The sequence below is a fragment of the Coptis chinensis genome, chromosome 8, assembly GCF_015680905.1.
Source record: "Coptis chinensis isolate HL-2020 chromosome 8, ASM1568090v1, whole genome shotgun sequence".
Taxonomy (NCBI): Eukaryota; Viridiplantae; Streptophyta; class Magnoliopsida; order Ranunculales; family Ranunculaceae; genus Coptis; species Coptis chinensis.
Genome location: NC_141463.1, coordinates 62,778,575 through 62,798,174, shown reverse-complemented (window position 1 = coordinate 62,798,174; position 19,600 = coordinate 62,778,575). Strand labels below are relative to the sequence as shown.

The following is a 19,600-nucleotide window of genomic DNA, read 5'->3' as shown; positions in this document are numbered from 1 at the left end:
AAAGATAGAACAGTTACCTGAAACAGAGCTATATATTTATTTTGAATCAAGCAAAGCGATTACTCGGTCGATATGGCCTCAAATAAAAATCTAGTGATATCAACAGGAGAGACAATAAGTTCATAACTTCATTGCTTGATTTAATGATTTATTTATTTTGAACTTGGATAAACATAACATTGATGTCTCTGTCTCCATTTCTATAAATCGAAAAAAATAAAAATATAAATAACTTAAACAGTAAAAAATCCCAATGTACATAAACAATGTAAATAACTTAAACATCAAAACTCTGACAAAGTTCGCCGAACTCTGACAGAGTTCAAAACTCGACAGAGTTCACCGAATATGTGTTTGTCACCGAACTCTGAAAGAGTTCAAAACTCTGATAGAGTTCACCGAACTTTGACAGAGTTTACCGAATATGCTACTTCACCGAACTCTGACAGAGTTCACCGAATATGCTACTTCACCGAACTCTGACAGAGTTCAAAACTCTGAAAGAGTTCAAAACTCTGATAGAGTTCACCGAATATGCTACTTCACCGAACTCTGACAGAGTTCAAAACTCTGACAGAGTTCACTGAATATGCTACTTCACCGAACTCTGACAGAGTTCAAAACTCTGACAGAGTTCACCGAATATGCTAACACCTAATTAAACACATTTAGCTCCTTGAACTGGACTTGCACCAACACCTAATTAAACACATTTAGCTCCTTGAACTGCTAAGCATAAGAGTAGCTGCACAGTTAAAGCACTTAAAACGACTCTAAAGCTAATACAAATAGGGGTGGTGTCGAGTATTCAAGGATATTGGATAGGTTAGTTGTTGCTTCTAGTCATATTGCATTTGGATCTTCCAAATAATACAGTAAGCAAAGAAAGAGAAAGGGCTAAAAAAAAGAATCACATCCACTTCATAAGCAAATTTTCATTCTTAAAACAAAAAGAATATTATTGGTTTAATTTTATTACTTAATAAGGTTCAGGTTTAATATAAGTTAAAGATATATGAAATGTTATCGAGAAAAGGAAGTATCAAGTATCGCTTCCATCCTTTTTGATTTCATAGCAAGCGCATCGAGCCACCAAATATACATTTGCAACAAAAAATAACCTTTTTAGAACCTAACAACATAAATGGAAAACATTTCTTAAATTAGATGTGGTGAATTAGACCAGTAAGTTCACATACCCGGTGAAGGCATGCAGCAAAAGAAGAGTCGCACGAGATGGAAATCAAATCTGACAAAGCAAGATATGTATTCTTGCTTGAATACCACCACAACACCAAAGATTAATAACCGGTACTAAACAAATCAACGACCAAACCTTAATAACAATTCCGGGGTGGAAAGCTTAAGGAACTGATTTATATTTGTAGATCTGGTTTTTTTTCTTTTGTTTTTGAGAAGATGAGAAGGAAAAGACATTTTTACCCCCACTTTGTTGGTTGAAATTTGGAGTGTTAGATCATAAGATCTTGAGGTGGATCGGACGGTTGAAGAGAAGTGTGAGATTAGAGTGGCAATATTAGAGTGGCAATCCCAATGTACATAAACAGTGTAAATAACTTAAACATCAAAACTCTGACAGAGTTCAAAACTCTGATAGAGTTCACCGAACTCTGACAGAGTTCACCGAATATGTGTTTGTCACCGAACTCTAATAGAGTTCACCGAACTTTGACAGAGTTCACCGAATATGCTACTTCACAAAACTCTGAAAGAGTTCAAAACTCTGATAGAGTTCACCGAACTCTGACAGAGTTCACCGAATATGCTAGTTCACCGAACTCTGACAGAGTTCAAAACTTTGATAGAGTTCACCGAACTCTGACAGAGTTCACCGAATATGTGTTTGTCACCGAACTCTGACAGAGTTCAAAACTCTGAAAGAGTTCAAAACTTTGATAGAGTTCACCGAACTTTGACAGAGTTCACCTAATATGCTACTTCACCGAACTCTGACAGAGTTCACTGAATATGCTACTTCACCAAACTCTGACATAGTTCAAAACTCTGAAAGAGTTCAAAACTCTGATAGAGTTCACCGAATATGCTAGTTCACCGAACTCTGACAGAGTTCAAAACTCTGACAGAGTTCACCGAAATTGTTGTCGTCTTTAAACGAGGGTATCAATCATAACTATAATCATAGCAACCTAAATTAAATCAAAATTCAAGTTTTTATGGTATAATGACAATCCAAGTGTCAATTAAAACGTTCCAATAGGCAAGCACCATAACCAAAAGTGCACTATAGTAATTACATATCTATCAATTCTATCCACAAAGGCAAAAAAAGAAGTTTAAATTTGAATTAATGCAACTGGTAGTTGAATTGCCAAATGATACCTGTCCCTTCTCTGGCTTGCTGCTGGTGTAATTGAGATGTAACGACACTCCAAAAGCAAAGCAAGGTTGGTTGTTTTGTTGGAACTATCCCATTTGGACTTTGGTTTGCATGTAAAGGTCTGAATTGCCGAACTCGTGATTCAATATTGTCTTTTCGTTCTGATTAGTTGAACTTGCATCTAAGAACAGAAACTGATCTTTCTCATGCTCATTAAAATTGGAAAAAGAAGGTTCCCTCAGATTAGTCGACCCCTCTATTTTTTTTTGTAGATCTGTTTTTTTTTCTTTTTTTGAGAAGATGAGAACGAAAAGGCGTTCTTACCCCCACTTGATTGGTTAGAATTTGGAGTGTTAGATCATGAGATCTTGAGGTGGATCGGACGGCTGAAGAGAAGTGTGAGATTAGAGTGGCAATATTAGAGTGGCACTCTAGACAAACCGATATATATATATATATATATATATATATATATATATATATATATATATATATATATATATATATATATATATACATTTGAATCTGATCAGTGTCCTCCCCAACTCCATTGTCACATGACATTGACAACGAAAGAGTTGATGGTGAGAGTTTGCCACTATCATCAGGATTTGTTGGTCCTTGTTGGGTTATCTCTTGCAGTTGACCGAGCATCTATGAACTGTCTCGGCATTTGTCTCTCATTAGGACTATAAGATTCTAATTCAGGGTTGAGAAACAAGCAAGACAAACCGATATATATATATATACATTTGAATCTGATCAGTGTCCTCCCCAACTCCATTGTCACATGACATTGACAACGAAAGAGTTGATGGTGAGAGTTTGCCACTATCATCAGGATTTGTTGGTCCTTGTTGGGTTATCTCTTGCAGTTGACCGAGCATCTATGAACTGTCTCGGCATTTGTCTCTCATTAGGACTATAAGATTCTAATTCAGGGTTGAGAAACAAGCAACACGGATCGCTTTGAGGCTGGGATTCTAATTCAGTTGTTCTCTTGATAATGCTGCAGAAAGGTGGTGTTCGTACTCGAATTCCCTTTTGCTTGCATCATCTCCCGTAAATCCTTGTTTGGAATAGAAACATTTTGTCCTTTGAGCATCCAGTCCATGCACCTACAACAACAATAACAAAAAAGAAAACCCAAATATAAAAATTACCAAAACTACACAATCACCATTTGATATGAACATTCCCTGCATCAACCAGAGTGCTCTTCCATATCCCTGCATATTGAAAGCAACCATTTCATCTCCATGCATCCATCCAATTAGTGGGTTGTAATTAGAGGAGTTGAAACGAGTACCTTTCGGGTACACTCTCAGAAGATTCCTCTGGGTGAACCTGACAAGAGCAGTTCCATGATGTGCTCTAGCCTTTTCAAGCTTTTGTTCACTCAGACTGAGGCTTCTAACGCTAACATCATCCACTTTCAATGACTCCTTCAAGCCACCCTTACTATTTTTAGCATGGATGACAATTAAACGCTTGTACTGTGGTGCTCCTAACTAAAATGATTTACGACCGCTGTCAATTATATCCTCTTCATCCTGAATCTGATCACTCAGTTCACTATCACTTTTATAATCAACTGGAAGTTCAAGTTTAGTGTCGGGTAACTCCTTGCCCCATGAATCTTCCTCAAACAAATCCTTGTCCACAGGACTAGTCAGGGTCCGTCCACGAAGAACATGCACATCATCTTTGGAAGAATTAGGCCATATATCTAGTTCAATTACTCTGACACCTCTTTTCAGCGCCTTTTCAATTGGGACTTCACTGCATTCACTACTTAGTTGGTTCCCAGTTAGATATGAATTGTGACCTGTATAGATGAAATAATTGGACAGTGGAGCCGTCATATCATGGTAAACCTGGTTTCGAATAGCCGAGTTAAGATCATCAGAAAAGAGATAAGACTGAAAATCTTCCGGTGTCAAAGCATGTCTAGTAAACGCAATATGATGTCGCCGGGACATAATCTCAACAACATCAGAAGCTTTAGAAGAAGTTTCACCTTGAAAATGAATCAAGAAATCCAAAAGTTGTTCAGCTGTCATCAATGTTCCTCCATCTGTAAACTTGGCAAACGCTTCTCTAATATCGAGCGGTGGTTGTACCTCATTTATCTTAAATATGCTTTACTCTAAATTTATCTTAAATATCCACCATTCTTCACACACGAATTTGCAACCTTGATTTTAATCGGAATTTTAGGATGAGAAATAGAGAAAAGAGGAACCCCGTGAAAGGGAGAGAGTACAATGGGGAGACATGTCACTCTATCTTTGGAGAGAGAATAGGAGAAAGGGAGCGAGTGAGAGAGTTTTGAGAAAACCGTTCGCGATATTATATTTGAAATTTCGGTTTTTAAGTAAAGTCGGTAAACGGAGTCCGTCTAAGAGCGGGGCTATATATATATATATATATATATATATATATATATATATATATATATATATATATATATATATATATATATATATATATATATATATATATATATCGGTTTGGCTAGGGTGACATTCTTATCGTGACATCCTACGGCGACATACTACTGTTAGCGTCCTTAAAGCCCAGCCCACGAACTCAACAAAACACAAAACAGAAATTTGTTAACAAAACCTTTGTCAAACAGTGTCCGAAACCAAACTCCAAACTCCAAATTGAAAAACCCACTCCGGCATCCCACTTCATCGCAAGCTTGAAGGACAGGTTAGTTACTTCCCTTGTTTTGGTACAATCAGCTATGTCTGCCTTACTGTTTTACTGGGATGTTTAGGGAAATTGTAGTGTTTGTGTTGTATGTGAGGAGATGTATAGTCTTGATAAAAAGAATATGCTCGAGCAAATTGTTTATTTTCAACGGAAAATATATTCCACCATTTATATTGGTTATGTGTAGTGGAAATATGAAGCAGCTTTCAATCGGGTAAAAATTTTGATGATTGAGTTTTCTAAATGCTTGCTAGAATAATATTTGATCAATTTTCACGCTAATCATGAAATAAAACTTTAAGTGAAGTTATTATATTGCGCGCTTATGTACCAAATTATTTAACTCCAAATGCTATATATTTATGAAATTTTAAGGCATATTGATTCTGGAAGCAAATTTGTCTTGGCAAATTTATCGAAATAAATTTTATTACTTTTAGTCAATCTGTGTAGTCTCCCTTGTCATGCTAGTCTGGTTTTGAATTTGCCATGCATGTATTATATAGTCTTGATATAATGGCCGGTGTTCATTGCGACGCCGATATGAATCTGATAGAAATCGAAGAAGATGTAGTTGGTTCTTCGTTTACTAAATCTCTTGTTCAAAGCACGCCGATATTAGTTGCTCCGTATGTAGGTATGACTTTTAGAAGTGTTGACAAGGCAAAGACTTACTAAAGAGAGTATGGTCAACAAGAGGGATTTGAGACTCGTGTTCGGACGACGGAGAAGAAGGGAATTGATCTGAATGTGGTTACTAATTGTTTATTTGTTTGCACACGTGAAGGTGCCCCTAACAAGAGAGATTCAGTGAGATTAAGAAATACATTGACTATCCGGTGCGGTTGCGAAGCTAAAATACGTGTTAAGAAAAGACTACATGAAGAGATATACGATGTCAGCATTGCTCATAATGAACATAGCCACAGTTGTGTGACTCCAGCGAAGAGAATTTGCATGAAAATTAACAAAACTATGCCTGAAGCAGCAAAGAGTTTGACTGAGATTTTTAGTGATAATAGTTTACCTGTTGGGAAAGTGGCATCTGTTTTTCATGGGGAGGAAGTTGGGTTTACAAAGAAGGATTGTTGGAACCATCATTATGGTTTGTCTAGAAAGATGCCTAAAGAAGGTGATTCAACAGTCGTGCTAAACTATTTTGTGCAGAGGAGTGCGGAGGATCCCCAATTCTACTATGCCATTGATCTAGATCAAAATGGGACTGCACTAAACTTTTTCTGGGTTGATGGGAGGTCTCGAGTCTAGTATGAATACTTTGGGGATGTTGTCTCTTTTGATACCATATCGTACCAATACATACTCTATGCCTTTTGCCCCCTTTACTGGAGTCAACCATCATTTGCAGTCGGTTCAGCTTTGGTTCTTGCTACCGTTGCTTGATGAGACGTAACATACATTCATATGGTGTTTAAAGGCTTGGCTTGCAACCATGGGTGGTCGTCGGCGCCAACCGCAATTATCAATCGACCAAGATAGAGCGATGATCGCAGCCATTGCTAAAGTGTTTCCCGATACTTCGTCATCGTTCATCGTCTTTGGCATGTTATGCAAAATTCCAAGAGAAGTCGCCCTTTACTAAAATTGAAACATTAGTAATCGACGAAGAACACTATTTCTTTCGATATGATTGTTGATTTTGAAAGAAGATGGTGTACAATCATAGAGAAGAACGAGTTGTCCGAAAATCGTTGGTTGACGTAAATATATAATACGCGGAGAAATGGGTTCCTTGTTATCACAAAGTGACACCTTTTTTCTTTGGTATGCATACGACTGGGAGAAGTGAATCGATGAATTCTCATTATGACCAATTTGTCAATTCGAGAACTACACCGATGCAGTTTGTACATGGTAATGAGAAGTCTCGCTTCGATTGCTAGGAATGAAAGAGATTTCGATTACCGCGACCGAGCATAGTTCACTTAATTGTGGTGAAGATGCTTTCCTCCTTATGCACGCCGCGAAAGGTCTATCGATTAGAGTATTCAATAAATTTAAGGAGCAATACCGTAAGGCAAAGATGGAGTACAAAATTGATGGGGAACAGTTGATGTATGGAACCGAAGCTACATGGTGAAATGGACGGACCACCAAGAAGAAGTCTGTTTGGAGAGTGAGTTTCGATAGAGGAACCTTATAGGGAGACTGCGAATGCAAGTACTTTTAGTTTATGGGGTTGCTTTGTGGTCATATGTCAAAGGTTTTTATGCGTTACGAGATTGAAGAGATTCCAAGCCATTTTCTTTTGAAGCGGTGGATGCAAAAGGCAAACACGTATAGAGCAGAGTTTGATACTGGATTAGTGGCCGGCCATGAAAACCATGAACCTTTGAGAGTGGCTCATTGTATCAAGGTTGCTTCTAAACTGGCTTACATTGCATCGCATACTGTTGAGGGTTATTCATATTTTATAGAAAATATTGGAGAAATGACTATTGGAGTTTCAAAGTTTAATGAAACTTATTGCGAAGGAGATGCATATAATGAAGAGCCTCCAGTTTAGAGCCTTCAATTCCTCCAGTTGCAAAGCCTTCAATTCCTTCGGTTAATACCTCACAGGTTATTTGATTTTAATGTTTAATTTGATATAAATAGTTTTTTTTTATTTTGATTTTCAAATCTTTATTTTAGATATTGATTTTGAATCCCAACATTTCTCAAACAAAAGAGAGGGGGAAGAAGAACGAGGAGAGATTTCAATCTCCCAGGGAGATAGCCCTAAACAATCCAGGAAGAATGTGTAAATCCTGTGAAAAGATTGTTAAGCATGACTCGAGAAATTGTCCAGAGAAAAATAACAAGTAATCTGTGAAATGTAAGTATTTTTTGTATTGTCAATACTTTCCACTATTGTATGACTTTCTTGATGTAATCTTAGAAGTATGGCATGTTTTTTTCCATTTTGTTGTATAAATATCCATAACGGGATATTTTTTGGACATATTTTGTTTATGCATTTTTTATTTTCCTTGATGGTTATTTAAATTCCGGGCGTGGTGAACTATGCTGTTTTTAATATGCAATTTTGAATTTTGATACTTCACTGTATTAATTTGTCTTTAAGTGATCTGACAATGTTTGCAGTGTAAGGTCTATAGTGGCTTTAAATCTTCATAACTATGGAAGTTGAAGCAAAAAAGGTACGTTCTGTTGGCTTGCAGGAGATCTAACTAGACATAATGATGTTCCCTCAAATGTGAATGCCATGTGTTGTATTTTCCATAGTGTGACTGAAGTTAGTTAGAGACAATGTTTTAGGTGTGGACTATAGAAGCGTGCAACCAAACACCTTCCATGGGTTAAAACGTAACTTGTGAGTTATGAACCAACCATTTTGAATGGATATTGAAAATGCATAGTAACAAATTTTAGGATGGATATATTGGAAGAAGAAATTTTTTGGGAGTCACTTATTCATGAATTGAAGTAAAAATAACTAATTCCTTCAGTACGTCTAAATGGATGGTCTTTGAGTCTTATCAGTATCAAAGTTTCTTCAGAGAACTGTCACCCATTTTGCGTATGTTGTTGTTTCTGACAGATTGTGAGCTGAAGGCTCAGGCAGGGAACCCCTGTGCTGCATCATTTGATTGGAGTTGCAGTGGCATTTGCAAGTTAGTGGAGAGAATGGAGGAGGTTCACCAGCGCTGTGGGGAGGGTGATGCAGCTATATGGCATACCAGATTCTAATCTGTCAGTCATTTTTCATCTTTAAAGTGTTTGCAAAATGACATTCAAGCAGAGAAACAAGCGACAAAATGTCAGAAGTCGAAAATATGGACGTTTCCCAGAGTTTCAGTCTGCAAATCTTTTCATCTTTTTTTATGGATGGACAGACATCAGTACTTTGTACAGCAAGTTACAGACACATGGAGTCTGCGACTCCTCACAGGGTCTTTAATTGAAGTATGGTCGAGTTCGAACTTCGAAGGCCTTTGAGGCTCTAACCTTGTTTCTTTTCTTTGCTCTTTTCTGGTTGAGCTTGCATATTTTAATGAATGAGAGCGCGGGAATAGAAAATGGCTTGACTCCATCAGCCTTAAGAAGTAGATGCATAAATGTTTGGCTACGATAAAAGTATAATGATGGAAGAAGGTCTAACCAAGTCACTTACCAACATAAAATCAACTAAACTGGTTTCTTTATTACAAATGACTCTTTATAGAGCTGGCTATCTTGCTATTCAAGAACCACCCAGCTAGAAACTCCTAACTTAACCCTAAATCTTAATTAAACCCAAGTCATTGTCACACTTTATTGGGCCTAAAATAAAAGAACAAAAAGAACATCACACCGATATAATCACCACATCATGCTCCCCATCAGAATCAGTGTGCCCCCTAGAATGATCAAAACGAAATGGGTATTCTCCTATTGTGGTGAAAGGCATCAGGCCAAAAGCTCGGGCAGTCTTGATCTCCCTCGCAACCTTTCTCTGGGATTTCGCAGAGATACGAGTCCGCACAACAGAGAATAAGAAGCAGTTTAGGAGAAGATAACTCATGAAAGAAAAACTAGATATTTCCATTGGAATTATTTTAAAAACCTTCACCACCCACCACCATCTAATAATTGTATACCCCAAAACTTGGCTCTTCAAAGGAATTTTTCAATCTCTAATGGCAACTAATTGTCGATGTGCATGATAATTGATAAGCTAACTTACCCTTGCCATACTATTCCAGAGATTATACAATATATGTAAAGAGGTTTAACTGTTTAAGTGAATATGCGTTCATGTTTTACAACGTTTGAAGCTTTTACTGATGCCAATATTTGAAACAAAAAAATACTTGATATATGTACACCAAAAACATGACATTCACCTGGCTCCTTTTGATGATAATTCCAGCTTCAGTAAGAAAGTTGGATAGGAATCTTACATTTTGCAGGCAGCCCGTTTTGAAAAATCAAATAAAAAACTTCAGAAAATAATAAACGAAATAGGAAATAGAACCAGGATAATCAAAGACCTACATGCTTCTTCTTCTGTTCCCTCTTTCATAGTACTACTTTTTTCAGCAACAAGATCAACAACACTTTTCAAGCCAACCTCGGATGAAAACGTTGACGACGACGATGCGAGATTCTCAAGTCTACTACAAACTTTCTCTCTAAGACACTTCAAATCCACGTCGAGTTTCATAACACACATTCAACACACACTCAACAGATTCATAATAGATAACCGAAAAAATTCAACAGATTCATAACAGATTCTTAACAGATAACCAAAAAAATTCAACAGATAACAGATTCAACAGATTCATAAGAACTAGAAGAATTTTTAACTTAACAATGGGGACCAATTTAGGGGGAAATGGGAGTGAGATAACTTAATCTAATTTGGGGATCCTGTGCTCCAAATGTTTACCGCCTTTAGAAACTTTTAGTAGGTAAACTGCTCTTATCCTAAGACAACTTGGTTTCCTTCCTTTTCTGGCAATATTCCATTGCGAGCTGCCTGAGATTGCCAAGGATTCCAAGTAATTCTTTCTTAGTTTGTGCTTCTCTTGAACTTAACCTCGTGAAATCCTCCACTGCATCAGCGTGAGAGTTCGGGAAAGTTCCCACCTTGTTAGCGTCCTTTGCTGGTAAAATCCTCCTCTGCCCAACAGAGTGAGTTCGCATAAGGTAGCTAAGTTCCTTGTCCCCCTGAACAGTAAAATCCCTCACTCTTGAGAGTGAGTGTTCGTGAAAGAGTAACCTGTATGAGCTCGAAAAGCACAGTAGGCCTTTGCAAGTGGCTGTTGGAAATGCCCAGATAGCGCCACAAGTTTCTTTACCTGAGCGAAATCCAGTGGTTCCTTTGCGGGAACCTACCAGGCTCTCATATGCTTAGGTAGTTTCACAACATGTGAGACAACAATTGGAGATGCCGGAACTCCCCACTCCAGAGAGAATGGGTGAGTACCGAGCCATTACTATATCTGAATCTGTCTATGAGAAAGGGCTCCTGTATTGCAAGCATTGCCTGGTAGGAAGGATTGACCTGCAAAAGGTGTCTCTGGACCGGGTGCGCATACTTGCCAAGCAACTATGGCAGACAACCAGTGAATGTCTTATTACCCCGATAGGGAAGGGCTATCTATTCCTGCGATTTGGGACATCTGAGGACTTGAATAGGGTCTGGGCGAAAGGAGCATGGGAGTTTGATAAAATTCCTATGAGAATCACTCAGTGGTCGCCAAACTTCAATCCGGATAGCCAGCGCCAGTCACACGCGCTAGTATGGATTAGATTGCCCGGCCTGGGGCAGGAGTATTGGGAACTAGAATCTCTTCGGTCCATTGCTCGAGGAGTGGGCTACCCTATGGAGATCGATGAGAAGACTTTGAACATGGAATATGGCTATTACGCAAAGATTTTGGTGGATGTAGACCTTTCGGAACCAATCCTTGATCAAATATATGTAAGGACTAAGCATGTTCAATTCTGGCAGACGGTGGAGGTAGGGAAGCTAGCTAAAATGTGTAACCACTGTAAAATTGTAGGACACTTGGTTACGGAATGTCGAAAGCTCCGTAGCGATATGCAACATAACTCTGGGCAAGGTAACAAGGATAAGGAAGTTGTAATGGATACCACAACCCCCTCTGAAGCTATGGGTGCGAAAACTGCTCGAAGGCGGGGGAGGAAAAAACAAGCTGGCTAGACCAGTTTGCAAGGAGCGAATATCTGGCAGAAGAAGAACACAGAATAAGAAAAAACTGTGTCGGTTCAGAACAGGTTTGAAGGGTTGGAGGTGGACGATACCCACATGGTGAGTCCATCGCTAGAGCAACCAACTACAACTCTCAGTGTGGAAACTGAGGGATACACAAGCACTAACCGAGAGCAGTCAATAGAAACGAATGGTACTGAGGTACCGGCAGTCATAGACCCAATGTCTAAGCTGAACTCAGGGAGCAAAGAGAACCATGGGTACCAAGGAAGACAAGATGCGCAACATGTTATCTAGGCGGGAGTGGTTGCAAGTGCGCTTCCTGTGGTTGTTGTGGGCTGTGATGTGGTAGAGCCTCGTTGAGGCTGTTGTGGAACCGGTGATAGAGCCCGCCGAGGTTGTGGTGGAACGACATGCATGATGCTCAGACCTCCTTCATGGCCAGTGAAGGTACAGACCGGCACAAGAAGGAAATGAAGATAGGGAAAGGGACGAAAGAGCTTCAATCACAGGCTCGAGATGAGCCTCTCTTGGTTGGAGAAACATGGGCAGAGACAGTGGGTGGGTCAGCTCCTTTGGTGTTGGCAAACCTAGAACGAGCAAAGGCCAAGGCGACTACTGCTCTGGCTTCACATGACAGATTGACTCCAGGTAAAGAAGCTTATGCTTCGGCCTCTCCAAATAGGGTCAGGGTCCTTGAGGAGGCTGGGACATTGCTACAAGGCAATTGGGTAGATCAGGTGGAGCAAGATGAGGCCCAAGCCAGTTCCAAGAAGGGATATAAGCCTAGGTCGAAGGTGCAGAACCTGCCTGCACCGAGTACCAGGGTGAAGGCCTCTACCGCCAATCATAAATGAATACACTATTCTGGAATACGAGGGGAGTCAAGCGACAGGAACCTTGGATTCATGTTGAGGAGCTTGTCCTAACTCATAACCCTGGATTCTTTGTATAGCGGAACCTCTTATCAAGCCGCCGAACGTGCTCCCGCCAGTGTTGAGTAAACATGGCTTCAGTGCGATTTTTCTACATAATAACACCCCGAACAGGGTTGGCAACATTTGGTTATTTTGGAGGGAGGACATGTCCCCCACCCTTGTTAGTTTATCGGAGCAGCAGATTACAGTTCAAGTAGAGAACTATCTGATGAGTTTTGTGCATGCAAGTTGTTCTTATGGTGTTCTTCGTCAGTTATGGCAAGAACTAACCATGTTGGGTCAAAGTGGACAAGCTTGGGCAGTTATAGGGGACTTCAATATAGTGACATCTTTTGCGGAAAGGAAAGGGGGTGGCACTCCGTGTATCTCGACAATGGATGACTTCAACTTTTTTATCCACTCGAATGCTCTCATTGATTCCACCACCTCGGGGTTTAGATTCTCTTAGTGTAATAAGAGATGGGGTAGCAAACGGATGCTTCAAAAGATAGATAGAATGTTGGTTAACCAGGCTTGGATGCAAGGTAATGCGGGATGGAGGAGCAAAATTCTTAAACATAAGTCCTAGGACCATAGCCCAATAGTGGGCTGGAACACACACATACCCAAGCCCCATAACATCCCTTTCCAATTCAGAAAGGCCTGGATTTCTAACGACACTCTTAGGGAGGTAGTGGCTACAAGTTGGGAGGAGCCATTTTTTGATGTCCCTATCAGGAAAGTAGTCAAAAAACTTAAAAGGCTCAAGCAAAAGCTGAAAAGTTGGAGTTTTGAAGTTTTTGGCAATCAAGCACATTATCTCAAGCGCCTGGAAGAAGAGATGGATCAGATTCTACTGGACCAAGAGGCTGACCCGTCAGATTCCACCTTACAACAAATGGAATTTGATAAGGCAGCTGAGATCGACGAGGTCACAAATGTAATGACTACCATGGCCAAGGAAAAGTCCAGAGTATCAGATGCTCTACATGGTGAAAGAAACTCCGCCTACTTCCATGCTACTATCAGAATGTGGCAGTTAAGAGCACAAATCATTGAGATAAAGAACAGAGAAGGTGTCTTGCTCAAGCAACAGGATCAAATAAAGGGTTTTATTGTTGAGGAATATCAGGAGAAATACAAGAAGCAGCCAGTGGAGATGGATGCAACTATGATGAATCTGATCCCGAACCTGGTTACTATGGAGGATAATGCTAGGCTATCAGCTATGCCAACCAGAGATGAGGTCAGAGAGGCGGTGTTCTCTATGGATGCAAATAGTGCCCCGGGGCTCGACGGCTTCCAAGGCATTTTCTATAACACCTTTGGAGTATTATTGGATAGGATCTTAGCTCGGCGGTTATATCCTTCTTTAGGGATAATGTCCTTCCCAGAGGCATGAACTCTAGTTTTCTCGTCCTTGTGCCAAAAAATACAAATGCGGTAGAGGTGAACCATTTTAGACCGATATGCCTTAGTAATTTCTTGTTCAAGATTATCACCAAGATTCTTTCTTTGAGAATTAAAGCAATTGTGAGCAAGATCATTAGCGGAGAGCAGCTGGCTTTTATTCAAGGCAGATCAAGCACAGTGGGCATTGCTCTGGCATCAGAAATGGTAAATGAATTAGATAAGAAGACTAGAGGTGGGAATGTGGGCATCAAACTTGACATCACTCAAGCTTTTGATACCATTAGTTGGGAGTTTTTGCTTGAAGTGCTTAGACGATTTGGCTTCTGCAACCAATGGTGCTCCTGGATTTCTACTATTCTCAAAAGTGCAAGCATCTCTGTTATGATCAATGGTGGTCCATGTGGATTGTTCGGGGCTGGCAGAGGGTTCAGGTAGGGCGATCCTCTATCCCCCATTCTGTTCGACATAGCGAAAGATGTCCTTAGCAGAGGACTGAATTGGCTATTTCTCTCGGGCAAGATAAAGCATATGACGGCAATGGGAAAGTGCCCTAGCCCCACTCACAATTTGTTTGCGGATGATGTCTTCATCTTTGCAAATGGAGGTATACGGGGTCTTAGGCTACTTAAACTTCTGCTACAAGTCTTCGAGCAGTCTGCGGGTCAGATATTCAACTCGTCTAAAAGCAAGTTGTTCCTTGGTGCAATGGATAGTGATAAGAAAGCCAAAGTGATAGATCTTTTTGGTATCTCTGAAGGGTCTCTCCCTGAGAAATACCTGGGCACCCTGCTTTTTAAAGGAAGAGTTACACGAGCAAGTATTCAACTTTTGGTGGATAAAGTGAAGAGAAGAGCGAGTGGCTGGACAGGTAAAATGCTCTCTTTTCAAGAAAGGGTGGTCATTGCCCAATCAATTCTTAACAGTTTGCCAGTGTATAATATGTCTGTGTACAAGTGGCCGTCAAAGTGTATCAAGGACTGTGAAGCTGCCATAAGAAACTTTGTGTGGTCAGGGAATCCTACGGTGTGGAAGGGTATTACCCTTAAATGGGATAAGGTGTGTAAGCCTCTGGAGGAAGGGGGGCTTCTTCAGAGAGATGAACTTGGCCCTACTCATGAAGCTTGCTTGGCCTTTCCTTGCAAGATCTACTGAATGGAGCTTGTATATGCGAGCAAAGTTCACCACGGCCTCAGGTGAACTGATTACCTACTACAAAAAATCCTCTATCTGGCCAGCCATCAGATGGGCTCTGGAAGAGTTGGCTCCTAACCTGGGCTGGTTAGTGGGCCAAGGCAAAGAGCTTAGACTGTGGCAAGATGACTGGGATGGCGTTGTTTTAGCGGATAAAGTCCAGGGGGTTCACTGGAGGGCCCTCAAAGCTAAGGTCTCTGACATTATTACCGAGGGGCAGTGGAACATTCCAAATCAAGTACTCCAAGTCTTCGCTCAAGCGGGAATAGATCTTAACACGTTGCCACCGCCTACTGGAGATGCCAAGGACGTTAGAATCTGGAAAACTGCTACAGATGGCCATTTCACGGTCAAAACTGCCTTTGACTCCATTAGGAAAAAAAGGCAAGTGGTGGGCTGGCATAGATGGGTTTGGAATAAGTATGTGCACCCTAGAACAGCTTGTTTGGCCTGGAAGCTTATTCATAATGCGGTGCCAACTGATGACCGGGTAAGGAAACGAGGAGTTCACATGGTTTCCCAATGCAGGCTCTGCAAAAAGGAAGAAGAATCGGTTGGCCATTTGCTTTGGGAATGCGAAGTCACGAAATAGCTATGGTCATGGCTCCATGGAGTGCACAAGATACGCCTAAGCTTTAGTCTTCAAGGTGCCATGGCTGCCCCCAAGATGCTCAGTCCTATCAGACAAGAACTCTGGAATGCAGCTGCTGTCCACCTTTTGGCCCAAATCTGGAAGACGAGGAATAGAATTTACTTCGAGGAAACGAGGAATAGAATTTACTTCGAGGAAACAAGGCTAAACAATGCCCACATAAAGAACGAAGTTACTAAAGGTACCAAAGCCTTGGGTAAGATAGCCACAGGGTACATGTATAATACTGCTGATGACTTGGAGGTGCTGCACTCTTTTAATCTTCAGGGGCGAGCAAGGAGGAGTGGGTATCTTGTCTTGTCCTTTCATTGCCTTCTTCATCTTCCCCTTTTGCTTCTCATTTGAAACTTGCTCAAATCAGATAAAAGAAACTCATATTTTTTGCCCAATACTTCAAATCCATTCTCATTGTTCTTTTTTATTGGGTTTTGGGTGAATTCGAAAAACTGAAAATCGATCGAGCCAACGATGCAACTTCAAGTGACGATTTTGACAAATTAGAAGTTACGATGACACACCCATTTCTTACATTCTTTCATTTTGGTTTTAAACCATCAATTCTTTTGCAAATACAATGATTTTTTGGAGAGCAGATGTTTTTTTGTTTCAGTTTTATTACGAAAATACCCTCTCTTATTTCCTCACTTAAAACTGAAGATTGCTGGAGCCGTTGGATTGGAATACATGAAGGAAGGGCTGGATTTGGTTGTGCCTATAATGTGGCTATAGTGCCTGTGGCTCCATCAATATCAGGCCCGATCTTAAGCGGATGTACTTAAATGGACTTTAACTAAATATTAAAATTTTGCGAAATAAAATTCACGGTCCTTCATAACCAAAAATCTCTCCCTCGATCTTTCTCTCTTTTATTCTCTCTCCCATCTCTTTAGGACTTTCATCTTATAGCAAGTCCTAAACAAAAAAAAAGAAGCACAACACAAGTTTTGTCCTTACTGAAATTCTTTAAATTGATTTTCTCTTTCTTTCATCACATTCGTTTTCCTAATTCAGCATCACAGATTTAATATATTTGATTCAAGTAAATGAATTTTCATTGCTTTATTTTATCAAAATCAATGTATGTGTATCGAGACAAAAGCATATGAATCAACTGTTTCAAATGAAAAAGATGCCACCACTAAAAAAGAAAAGACGTCCATTTATATTCAAGGGAGGGAATAAGGCTTTTAAGCCTGAGGAATAAGATTCTTTCAAATATAAAGTAGTCGATGACTTTCTTTTCAAAACTTCTACCTTTCCAGTTTTACAGTGGGTTTCATTAGCAAGAGACAAAAGAGAGTCAATTATTTTCTTTCATTATTCTTTTGAAATTACATTTTCCTATAAAAGCTTATATGCAAGTGATGTACTAGATGGTATAAATTAATGAGGACACTTACTGGGGAAAGTGGTGTCCTCATTAGTTTGGATTGAGGTAACTTGTACCTTGGTTATCCGTGTAAATTGCAACATTATTCGTACTTATTTCTACCAATGGTCTATATCAATCTTAAAGAATCAAATGTTGCAGATGAATCCGATGAGCAAAAGAGGAGAAGAGTTGCAGCTTGGGGCATAACATCTGCATGAATGGGCGTGCTTCTCCTCACCTCTTCGTCATCAGCTACATACCTTCCTAGGTAAGGTTCACTGCTAAACATTATTGGTTTATGGTTTGCGTCAATTCTCCCCACTTTTCAATTTTTCAAGTAAGTAGCCCTTCATGGTTCTCTTGCATCGATCTACTCTTTTATTCAGTTTTTGGAGGTTACAAGGTGCAGGTTTCTCTGCTTTGCCTTCATATTTTTTAACAACTTGTACCATGGAAAAAGATTATGTTCACCCAATGTATTATCACTGTTGAGATGTTTGTTATAGTCCCCCAACGGATGTGTGAAACCTTGCGGTATAGTATAATGTTCCTGGGCCTCTCCACTTATAACCTTTTGATTTTAAGTTGGATGCTCATAATCTTTAAGAATCACCATAACTGACCTTGTTGCTAGACACTGAAGACGGCAAGTTTGTTAATACTTAATAGGAGGGTTGAACAACACCAAGAGATATTGAGGTGAAACTAAGAAAGTTTTTATCCATTATAGGGACTTGGAAGTATCATATCAATGTTATTTATTATTCTTTGAGAAATTGAATCAAACTTAGGGCAACTTGTGTATCAAAATCAAGAAGTTGAACCTTAGTTCTGAATTAATAATGTTTTGAATGCCATGCGTATTTGTTTATATAAGCTTTGCACACGTATCAGTGTGCGCAGTTGGAGGTATGCTCCTGTTGTGCGGTCTATTTATACTCTACTGGGTTGACCAAGATGATGCAAGACATAGCTTTGGACATGTTGGAGGTATCTTTTATATTCAATCTTGCATTGCATTACTTTGAAGTTCTAAGAGAATAATGTATGTTAAAAACTCAGGCATGAAAGTGCTTATAATATAGAATTGATCATATAATTGACTGGATTTTCGGCAGGTTTCCTTTGCCCATTTGTTCCACTCCTCCCTATTGCGTGCATTCTTGTATTTAATGATAAATCTTGGGTGAGTACTTTCTATTCTCTGGTCGTGTGTTGTTTTAATTTATTTTTTTCTCTTCCTGTAGACGTGTAGCAAGCGTCCTTCATTTTCCGTGAATGTTTTGGATTTAGTACCGTGTTGTACCCTACCATTCAGTAAGGTCTAATCTCATGTAAACTTCTAAAACATTTCTCCTAAACTCAAAGCTGACACATGGATTAGTGTTTCCATCTGGATGATTATTGGAATATTTATCTATCTATTTTATGGAAGAACCCACAGCTCGCTGCGAAATGCAGTTTATGTGACAACTTCTCGTGTTGAGGAGATCTATAGAAGCTCTTCATAACATTTGGCCTAATAATAGAATGAATACATTTCGTAGTGCTAAGTTCAAACGTATGAGTCAAAAAAACATGTACTGGTAGTCACATTGTTACCCGACTTGTCATATATCAATACACATTTATATTTAGCAGATTTGAATGACTTGATCTTGTTTTATATCAATTCTTGATGAAGGATGTTGTAAATTATCCGCTACTTTCGAAAGATGTTAATTATTTTCTCTGTTTGATATATGCATTGAGATGTGTTCTACTACAATTTATAGAATACTTGGGTTTTGTTGGCAGAATTGGGATCATCAAGGCCGCCCGTACATTCCAAGTCTATTGCAACAGGTTGTTAGCCTTCCAGCAACAAGTCAAGTTCCAAGTTCCTCAGAGGTTCTTCTAGGCTTCCGCCACCAGCAGCGATACATACATCTTCTCATTATCATCCCCCGCAAGTTCAGCAAGGAGGACCACTAGGTCTTTGGTGGTCGGGAAGTGGGAGGTGCAAGTAACTTGCATAATCGTCTTAGAGCCGCGGCTAACTGTTCTGCCCAGGTTGCAAGATCACCACCCACCGTACCTGTTCAACTCCAAGCACCTGGATCATCTTTTCTAATGATTGTCGACGGGCATAGGGGGGTAAATACAACACATGTTGCAAGATCTAATGCCTTGAACGAATTGCCATCGGTCATAACCTGGAGGCCTCGGCCGGGTGAATGAGAGGAGCTCTATCTGGTCAGGCTTATTCTGCTGCTCTTAGCAAGTATATGGTTCAGCCAACTCAATCGTT

At 39.8% G+C, this 19,600-nt stretch overlaps 3 protein-coding genes and 1 long non-coding RNA gene across 4 annotated transcripts; 3 read left to right on the top strand and 1 right to left on the bottom strand.

Moving 5' to 3' along the window:
- Positions 1-3,114: 3,114 nt before the first annotated feature.
- On the bottom strand, positions 3,115-10,247 carry LOC147482331 (phosphoinositide phospholipase C 5-like). The gene is made up of 4 exons (XM_086579285.1): positions 10,059-10,247; positions 9,408-9,536; positions 3,955-4,491; positions 3,115-3,870 (listed from the first exon to the last, which is right to left on the bottom strand). Exons 1-4 carry the CDS (start codon positions 10,245-10,247, stop codon positions 3,478-3,480), a joined length of 1,248 nt encoding a protein of 415 aa, XP_086435411.1. The 3' UTR covers positions 3,115-3,477.
- A 729-nt stretch (positions 10,248-10,976) lies between these two features.
- On the top strand, positions 10,977-11,756 carry LOC147482330 (uncharacterized). The gene has a single exon (XM_086579284.1). It carries the CDS (start codon positions 10,977-10,979, stop codon positions 11,754-11,756), a length of 780 nt encoding a protein of 259 aa, XP_086435410.1.
- Positions 11,757-14,632: 2,876 nt separating this feature from the next.
- LOC147482329 (uncharacterized) lies at positions 14,633-15,247 on the top strand. The gene has a single exon (XM_086579283.1). The coding sequence runs from the start codon at positions 14,633-14,635 to the stop codon at positions 15,245-15,247; it is 615 nt and encodes a 204-aa protein (XP_086435409.1).
- Positions 15,248-17,294: 2,047 nt separating this feature from the next.
- LOC147482328 (uncharacterized) lies at positions 17,295-19,335 on the top strand. The gene is made up of 4 exons (XR_015206927.1): positions 17,295-17,578; positions 18,205-18,300; positions 18,429-18,496; positions 19,108-19,335. It is a non-coding gene; the product is annotated as an uncharacterized LOC147482328 (long non-coding RNA).
- The last annotated feature ends 265 nt before the right edge of the window (positions 19,336-19,600 follow it).

Bases quoted from the DNA above. Each gene is read 5' to 3' on its own strand.
- LOC147482331 (XM_086579285.1), bottom strand. From the start codon at position 10,247: ATGAAACTCGACGTGGATTTGAAGTGTCTTAGAGAGAAAGTTTGTAGT. The intron at 9,537-10,058 runs GTTCTATTTCCT...GCGAAATCCCAG, and splicing joins GTAGGTCTTTGATTATCCTG to AGAAAGGTTGCGAGGGAGAT. The intron at 3,871-3,954 runs GTTGATTATAAA...AAATCATTTTAG, and splicing joins ACACTAAACTTGAACTTCCA to TTAGGAGCACCACAGTACAA.
- LOC147482330 (XM_086579284.1), top strand. From the start codon at position 10,977: ATGCCGGAACTCCCCACTCCAGAGAGAATGGGTGAGTACCGAGCCATT.
- LOC147482329 (XM_086579283.1), top strand. From the start codon at position 14,633: ATGGGAAAGTGCCCTAGCCCCACTCACAATTTGTTTGCGGATGATGTC.